Genomic DNA, 9,931 nt, shown 5'->3' with positions numbered 1-9,931 from the left:
AACTGTGAACTTGACATTGTGAGCCTTTGGCTATTTTGTTTTCTTTCCATTTTGTTATGTTGGCTTATCATAGCCCATTTATTTTTCCTGTAAATATTGTAAATAGCTCAGATGTATATATTTTTCTACTCTTCAGTTAGTTATAGATTTTTGTTTATTATTTTCCACTGGCTCACTGGATTTCACTAAATGCACTTGGTGTCGCAAAATAAACGGCAAAAACACCATCTCTGCCTCCTGCTGGTTCACTGTGCCACCACTCCAAGACCCCTCGACAAACTACTTTTCAACACACACAAACACTATTTAGGAGAACTCCTGTAGCACTCAAGAGATTGTGGGCTGATCTATTTTTTCTCCTTTTATACGCGCTCTCCTGCCCGATATCACCTCACACATGTGTTGTGCACGCACATATAGGAAGCAATAATGCTCCAATGTGGCCCACATACACACAGCACATATGCTCGATGCACGTCATGGTTTGTGCGTGTGTGTGCGTGCGTGCACGTGTGTTAGAGATGGTGGGTCGGCATGACTGTGGAAATGCAATTAAGTGTGTGAGTCATGTTATTCTCATGGGCGTTCTCTCCCCGGGCCTGTGCCCTGGGTCACACTCCATTCCCACCCCAACCTGCCTCCCTGTCTGCTTTGCATGAGCAGCAATCTCGAGTACAACAGACACACACAGACACACACACTGCACTTGTGCACACACTCACATACAGTATGTGCTTACACATACAGTCCCAGGAAAAAGTTTGTACACCCTTTGAAATTTCTTACCTTTCTGTCAAAATTGGTCATAAAACATGGTCTGATCTTCCCGGAAATCACAAGAAGGAACAACCAGAGTCTGCTTTTACTAATTCAACCCAAACATTTACAAGTTTTCATATTTTCATTGGCCATAAGATGTAAACATTCACAGGACAGCAAGACATAAGTAAGTACACCCTTGCATTCAATAGGTTTTAACCCTAAGTTAGTCGCAATAACCTCAACCAGATGTTTCCTGTAGTTGCAGATCAGATTAACAAAACAATCTGAATGTATTTGGTCTCCCTCTTCTTTAGAAAACTGCCTCTCGTTAGCAAGGTTTGTGGGATGTCTGGAGTGCATAGCTTTCTTGACTTCATGCCATATAATCTCAATTGTTTTTGTCAGGGCTTTGACTGGGCTATTCCAGAATGTGTATTTCATTATTATGAAGCCATTCTTAAGTCGATTTGCTTCTAAAGTATGGGTTGTTGTCACATTTCAGCACCCATCCTCTTGTGTGCTTCAACTGTGTGACAGACTACCTCACTTTTTTCTGTAAAATGTCTCGATAAACTTCTGAGTTCATTGTTCCACTGATAATAGCAAACCCGAAAAGGCCTGAGGCAGCAAGGTAGCCGCATATAATGATGCTCCCGCCACCATACTCAAAGGTGGAGATGATGTTTTGGTGAAGGTGTGGTTCTCCAGTTCTCCTCCACACATGACATTGTGTGTTCCCCTGAACAATTCAACTTTGGTTTCAACGTTGGTCTACAGAATATTTTGCAGTAATTCTATGAAGCATATAAATGCTTTTTCGCAAACCTCAAAGGTGCAGCAATATTTTTTTGGACAGAAACCCCATTCATTTTAGATTGGCAGAATGAATCCCATTTTTAGCTATTCTTGGTTACATCTCCTCTTCTGAGTATGGTGGCGGGAGCATCATTATATGCGGCTACCTTGCTGCCTCAGGCCCTTGACAGTTGGCTATTATCAGTGGAACAATGAACTCAAGTTTATTGTGAGATTTTACAGAAAAAAACGCGAGGAAATCTGTCACACAGTTGAAGCAAACAAGAGTATGGGTCCTGAAATGTGACAACAACCCATACTTTAGAAGCAAATCGACTTTAGAATGGCTTCATAATAATGAAATACACATTCTGAAATAGCCCAGTCAAAGCCCAGATAAAAAAAAACAATTGAGATTATATGGCATGAAATCAAGAAAGCTATGCACTCCAGACATCCCACAAACCTTGCTGACGAGAGGCAGTTCTCTAAAGAAGAGGGAGACAAGATACAAACAGATTGTTTTGTTAATCTGATCTGCAACTACAGGACAAGTCTGGTTGATAATATTGCAACTAACTGAGGGTTAAACCCTACTTAATGCAAGGGTGTACTTACTTATGCCCTGCTCTCCTGTACATGTTATTGCCTTATGACCAATAAAAATATGATAACATGTAAATGTTTGGGTGGAATTAATTAAAGCAGACTCTGATTGTTCCTTCTTGAGATTTCCGGGAAGATCAGACCATGTTTTATGATCAATTTTGACAGAAATGTAAGAAATTTCAAAGGGTGTACAAACTTTTTCCTGGGACTGTATACACATACATAAGTGACTGGCTGGAACACACACAGACACTGCCACACACACACACACACCACTCTCTAAGGGAAAACCCGTCCAGTTTGGCACATAGGTGAGTGTGTGAATGTGTCTGGCTGGCAGTGACAGAGACCGAGACAGATTTATACGATGTATAACGATTTGTGCTGCCCTTGACATGGTGTATAGAAGATGAGAAATGCCAAACTACAGAAAGGTGCCAAAAAAGTTTATTCGAGTGAATACACCTTTATAATGTTTTTAACACAAAGAGAAGGCTCCTTTTATCTCTGACAGACTGCAGACCTTGGCCCCCTGTATATTGTGTTTCAGTCCCGAAAATGGTTATGTCATTTGGAAATAATCAATGCCATTTGTGTGTGTGTGCGGCTGTGTGTGTATGCATGCGTGCGTTGCTCATGTGTGTGTGACTGTGTGTGTGTTTCTCTGTGTATGTGTTTATTGTGTGTGTGTGTGTGCGTGCGTGCGTGCGTATGGCTGTTTGTGTATGCGTGCACAGTATGTGTATTGGTTTTCTGTACAAAGTTTTGTGTCCGTATCCTCCTCTCTTGTCCTTTGCTGTGTTTACAATCTCTTTATGTGGCTCATGTCAATGCTGTACCTCCTAACAAGTGTCCCTGCCACTTACCTGTTTTACTACCATTTTAAATGTTCTGTACCACACACACGCTCTCCTTTATTTATTTTTATGGGCTTTTCTTCTCATTATTGGATAAGGCAATTTGAGAGAAGATAGGAAAGTAATGGGGAGATAGAGAAAGAGGAAATGACCTCTGGGCTGGAATAGAACCTTGGCGCCCGACGTGACAGCCAGTGCCTTAGCCGTTTGAGTTATGGACAGGGCCCACACAGGCTTCTCAAATTACAGATGGGCGTCAGATAGGTTGCCCGTCCAGTCACACTTTGCTGGAAAGACTCAATTACATCATAACAGCATTTCTATGACATTACCGAGAGCCTTAAAGGGGCCCTATTATGCTATTAATGATAGCTTTCATTCAATTACGTCTATAGGTCAGTGCTTTCATTGTTAATTTTTTTTGCTTAACTAAGTGGAGTGGCGTTAATTTCCAATGACTATGTTTTCAAGCCTATTATTTTCATCATTGTGTGCGTGTACCCTATATCAGATTAAGATTCAGCCTTTACAATTTCTAAGGAAGCAAGCTTATAAAATTGGATCAGCACAGAGGGGCTAAGCTGATCATCATGAATGTTATCTTGTGTGCAGGATGATGCGCGTCAGCTGTTTGCGCTGTCTGCGGCGGCAGAGGAGCAGGGCGCGCTGCCGGACGACCTGTCCAACGTCATCCAGCGCCTCTGGGGCGACGGCGGCGTGCAGAACTGCTTCACCCGCGCGCGAGAGTACCAGCTCAACGACTCGGCCGCATAGTGAGTACAAATATATGCACGCACGGCAAACATACGCACACACACACACACACACACACACACACACACACACACACACACACACACACACACACACACACACACACACACACACACACACACACGTACCATACCACTCTCTAAGGGAAAACCCGTCCAGTTTGGCACATAAATGAGTGTGCGAATGTGTCTGGCTGGCAATGATGGTCACACACACACACACACACACACACACACACACACACACACACACACACACACCAGACACACACACACACACACACACACACACACACACACACACACACACACACATACACACACACACACACACCAGACACACACACACACACACACACACACACACACACACACACACACACACACACACACACACACACACACACACACACACACACACACACACACACACACACAGCCTTAGGATCTGCTGAATAACTCCACAATAAAAACATTTTCCCACACCCTTATGAATGAATGCATTCAGTTTCTGGTTTATTCTTCAACAGTTTGTGTTTGTGTGTCAGCACTTGAAGCATATTAGGTTGATGTTTTTTCTTAGAATTGCCAGTCATGTTATAGTTAATTGTTTTCCTTAGCACTGGCTATAATCCCACACTGATGCAAGTTCCAGTGGTAAATCTCCCACAAGTCACTGGGGCAGAGTTCACAGTCCTCTTTCTGCTACTCAGCTGTCTCCGTCAGGCCTTAGTCATTCACACTCGGAGAGCCGAGTCAATAAGACTTGTACATTAGATTACATTACAGTAGGTACTTTGCTTTTCATTCATTAATTAAGTAGGTTTTCGGAGTGGATAATTAGGTATAACAACATGCCGCTGCCTGCCTCAAGAGCACTTCAGCCATAGATGCAGATACAGGAGAGCTGCAGCTGTCATTCTCTTCCTCCACTTATAAGCTATGCAGGGCTGCTGCTAAGGTTTTGGAGGACCTAAGCACAATTGGACAGGAATCCCCCCTCATAATTAAAGGTGCACTGTGTAGGATGGTGGCCAGAGTAGGTATTGCAACTATGCTGCTCATCAAACTGTTCTGTCTAGTGCCAAATTTTCTTTTCGTGAACATTTACTAAATTAATAAACTAATATTTACTGGTATGACCAAAGTAAAATAGGTTTTGCAGCTAAGAACATCTATGGTTGGAAATTCAAAATGGCGAACATGGAGAAGTATGAAAAGTGCAGTCATAATGAATACATAGAATTTAATAGTGGTGGTAAATATGTGTGGAAAAGGTACCATTTGTGAATGGGGAGCATGAATTCTGGAAATTAAATACTAAAAATATTCCACAGTGCACCTTTACATAATAAAAACAATAATACATTTTTTAGGAGCCCCCAATTTTGGCAAAGGGGTTGAGGCAGTAAGCGCCCTGATTACTCTGCTTATGCCTAGCAGCGGCCCTGAAACTATTGTAATAACCACCCACATTTTTCCCACTGGTGACGGAGTCGAAACCTCAGATTCCCAAGACCAATTCCCTATTCATAAGCCTTACAGTTGCTGATTTGTGTACAGAAATCCCTTTTCTTTGTTTGGAAAGGCTTTTAATGCTTCTTTCCCCATTTGTTTTTCCAAACCCCATAACATGCAGAACTAACTGCAAAGAAGGGCTTCAGTGTTGAACCTGTCGTGATGTTGTAAAAGAGCAGTGTGGTTGCCACTCTTATCCTCCTAAGCCCCTTATTCAGCCTGCTTCTTTATTCTCCCAGGGGAGCAAATAATGACACTGTGCTTTAGAGGCTCAACCACACTGAAAAAATACATTTTGGATGAACTATTCAAGCGCAGTCATGCATAACTACATATGCATGAATATCCGTGATCATCATCGCAGAAACGATGCATTAAAGCCATTTTGTAGTTGTAAAAAATGCGGAAAAGGCATTTTTATTATGTGTATTTTAAGATTCACTGCACCATTTTGTCCACCGGGATCACTGACGAGCTTATCATCAAGGATTCAGTAATGCCTACTCATTCTGATATTGCTCTTGTGGTGGATACCAACTTAACTCTTGGTCCTCAGCCTCTATTGTCACTTTGTCAGGAAACTGGTGAAGGTACTTCGCTCTCCTATATCAGGCAGTGGATAAATAAACGGTATGGATTGCTGAGAGGTTAGCCATGATTGCAGGGTCACTGAGCCCATCAGACATTTCATCTTCGCTGTGTGCTAACTGCTAAGATTATATAGCTTGGGGCCGACTGCCAGGAACCTGACTGTTTCCATCAAACGTGACAGGAGATGTCCTGCATTCAAATACTTTACATCTCTGTATCACAAGCCTATATGATTCTGAGGTATGTGTGTGAAACAGAGTGTGTGTGAGGGAGAGGGAGATGGAGAGAGATACACGGGGGATGCATGATTGCTTCTACATTGAAAAAGGAGGTAATGCTGAAACTTGCCACTACTTAGTATGCTGGTCAAATTCTTTAGCAATCCAACTTAATGACTGCCATGGTAAGATCGGTGTGTATTGTGAGAGTATGCTTGCCAAGCAGAGCTCTGGGCCACAGTAAGTTGAAGCAACACCTACTCTTCCTCTGTATCCTATCCTCCTTCTGCATGACTCTTTTGGGCATAGCTTTGGGGGTGTTGCCTTGTTACCCTTCGTATTATTTTATGCTGCATCCTTTACCATCGGTTGGACAATGCTGTCAGTGTTGCAACTGCACACTACGCTTTTATGTCTGTTTAATGTTGCCACTTTTTAATGCATCTTTTTTGCTACGTCATCTTTACTTTGTGTTAGACAATGCTGCCAGTGTTGCAACTGTACACTGCGCCTTACCCTGTTCTTGCTTGAATTTTCTCCTCGGAAGTCGCTTTGATCAAAGGTGTCTGCTAAATGCTATGTAATGTAGTGTAATGTAATGTTGGTGATGCATGGAGAACATTAGGCCACGTTTCAGGCTTCTGTGCCATACATACACACAGCTCCTTTGAGAGACTGATTTTGCAGTTCTGCTCTGGAGCACAGCCACCCGTGGCCTGCGAAGGGGACGGCTCTCCCGCGACTAATTTGGCGGGAAATCAATTGGCGGCGAGAGGGATTTGCCGTCTGAGTAGCGAGCAGATTGAATCGATCCACGTTTCACTACTACAGGGACACTCGAAACGCCACTGGAGGAGAGCCAGTAGGAAAAGAGATGGAAGAAAAAGAAACGATTGGTACGAAAAAGGCGTAAAATAGGAAGCTATATAGAGCAGCTTTATTTTCAGTCGATGACGTCCTCTATCTGTGTTGCTGCGGCAACACACGGTCATTTTTCAGGTTGTCAGTTGTAACAGTGTGAAGTTGTTCTCTATTCTGTTATCATTGTGTATCAATGTGCTTCATTAAGACTCAGACTAAAAGAGGAGTGCGAGAATTGAAACCATGGACATTGCTAATCATGGAAATGGGAAAATGAGAATTGTGTGGGAGCTGGTGCATGTATGTACATTACGTGTGCCTGCAGTACACAAAAAGGCCTGATGTGTGCCAATCTGCTTAGATGTGTTTGTTTGCGTCAGTGGGCATTAATCCTACCTCATACTGAGTAAGTTCAGTTTGCCAATGCAGATGTTTGGCATCCTACTTTGATCCCTTGTGAAAATGATTTATCTTTGTGTGCACCTCTGTCTGTCTGTCTGTCTCTCTCTCTCTCTTTATCTCTCTCTCTCTCTCTCTCTCTCTCTCTCTCTCTCTCTCTCTCTCTCTCTCTCTCTCTCTCTCTCTCTCTCTCTCTCTCTCTCTCTCCGTGTGTCTGTCACAACAGGATGAAGGCACTGCCAGTCAATGGCTACACCTTCCTTCTCCCACTCTGTGTTTGTTGGACCCATGTTCCGTTTTATGTGTTGTGCAGCAAGTTCTTCGAGTAGTTGGCATCATTTGCAGGTGACGTGGTTGAGTGTATGACAATTCACCAATTCACCTCACCATCACCCAATGACTGAGCAGTGGTAGCCAGGCTGTGCCCTCCTTGTGACGCAACACCTTCAGCATTGCTACTTATCAGGTCAAGAGCAATGCAAGTACTCTCTGAGCTCCTGAAAAATCGGGAACTCCTCCCACTTTGTCGGGAAGCAAACAACCATTAGCAAACCAAGGGAGGCGGGTCAACCATGCCATTTAGGAAATGTTAATTGTTATGCTCTTGGTCAGACCAAGTCTCAAAGAGATTTGAAAGTCGATGATAATCAGGCTAGGTGGATGGTGTTTCTAATTAGCAGCAGCCACAGCCACGGTAGCAGACGAGCTCAGGATCTGAGCAGTGCTGTCATGCTGATTGATTGATGAATCGATTGACTGAACCCAGTCAGAAGATCTTAACGTCAAAATGTGTCAGTCAGTCTTTTTGCTTCCTTACTCAACATGAAAAGCATCCTTAAAACGGAGTGTGTCTCAGTTTTCCTTTTGGATTCCAGTGTTGTCAGGTTGTCTGGGAGACCCTATGGCCTTGGTCTCCAAACAAAGGTCCGCGGGGCAAATCCGGCCCAGCCGTGTCAAACATTTGGCCTGCCATGGGGTCAGAACAAATGAAAACATAAATGTGTGTGATTTTCGATCACTAGAACTTTCTGTTTCTCATTGGGTTGGGGTGTTAGTTTGGACTGCAGCCTCAATTGCTCTACATAATTTGGCCCTTGGAGAAAAATAATTGGAGACCACTGCCCTAGGCGTTGGTGGGCTGCTTGGAGGCAGGCAGTAGGAGGGTGTGTGTAAATAAAAGCAGTGTCAACCGTAGTAGCAGAGCTCTGATGTCAGGTGTCAGGTGTGATGGTCAGGCTCTGGGTTGGCCATGGTAGGCCAGCTGTCATCTGCTTGCCTTGGCCCGTGGCAGCTGAGAACCTCCACAGCGAATGGAAAACCACTGTATGAGCCAGCGGGCATGCTACACCTCGACAACCCCCTGTTCCTGGGTCTGTGCCACTCCTGACGCACACGTACACGCACACGCACACAGGCAAGCAGGCACGCACACACACCATAGACCTACACACATCTACAAACCTACACACACACACGCACACACACGCACACACACACGCACACACACACACGCGCGCGCACGCACACACACACACACACACACCAGTCGTCATAAACATGCAACCGTGCCTGGCACGTCTTTTATTATTGTCTCTCTTATGGCCTTGTTGTCACCTTCTGTTTCCAGTGCCACCACTCTTTATCTGACCCAGTACAAACTTATCTTTATACCAGATGTAATATATTGCTCACAAGGACTTCTCCATTAAATTTCAGGGGAATAGCTTTTAAAAAAAAAACATTTTATCCCCTCTCTAAGATCTACTCCCAGACTACGCCGAAGGATTTTCTAAGCTGTCAATATCCATTTTATCGGAAAATGGTGTTAACTCTAGAGCAAAGGAAAGGATGACTTAAAAGCAGCTCTTGTGCTTTCTCTTTCATTGATTGGCTTATAAACAACGCGTCTTAGACAAAGAGTAGACACTGGTTTTGTTTAGTTGAGTAGTAGAATGAATTACTACAAAAAAGTAAAGGCCTACAAATTTAAACTGACGTTTTTATAAACAGGATGAAGTTCAATTTTGCAGTACAAAGCATCCTTTCATGTCGACATTGAAAGGTTTATTTTGTTTGTATATTGCGCTTTTCATTAACCACAGTGTCACTCACAATTGAGTGCATTTAAGTGATGCGTCTCCCTCTCCCGCCACATTGAAAATGGAGGAAAGATGGGCAGGTCTATCACATTCAACATATGTGGACTTACATATTGAGTTGATTTTGCACCGTTACGAAAGCTTTTCCCAACCCTTCAGCTCCAAATCCTGAAGCAGGATTATTCTTTCTTTTTTACTTTTAAGCAGCTTTTTGAATTATTCTTTGTCAAAGACCAGCAGGAGTCCCAACGGGCTGACTGACGGCTCCATTTTGTTTGAAGACTTTCTCTTCATTGAACATCGAGACCTCACGGTATGCTTTAAATGCTTTTTGAATAGGCCTGTAAACTCTATGAGCACTCAGTTGACAGGTTATGTCAACAAATAGCCGTCAGTTTCTTGGGGAGGTGTCTGTTTTTTTTATTCTTTCCACTGGGTCTCCTCTGCCT

General features: G+C 43.4%; 1 protein-coding gene across 2 annotated transcripts in view; it reads left to right on the top strand.

Annotated features, from left to right (window-relative positions):
* LOC134462679 (guanine nucleotide-binding protein G(i) subunit alpha-2-like) overlaps positions 1 to 9,931 on the top strand; it is a 127,493-nt gene that overhangs the window by 101,683 nt on the left and 15,879 nt on the right. For both annotated transcript variants that reach the window (XM_063215821.1, XM_063215822.1), the window contains one exon: positions 3,636 to 3,796. In XM_063215821.1, the coding sequence (XP_063071891.1) occupies positions 3,636 to 3,796 (161 nt within the window). The remainder of the gene's footprint in view (positions 1 to 3,635; positions 3,797 to 9,931) is intronic.

This window comes from Engraulis encrasicolus, chromosome 14, assembly GCF_034702125.1.
Source record: "Engraulis encrasicolus isolate BLACKSEA-1 chromosome 14, IST_EnEncr_1.0, whole genome shotgun sequence".
Taxonomy (NCBI): domain Eukaryota; kingdom Metazoa; phylum Chordata; class Actinopteri; order Clupeiformes; family Engraulidae; genus Engraulis; species Engraulis encrasicolus.
This window is presented reverse-complemented; position numbering and strand designations above follow the sequence as displayed.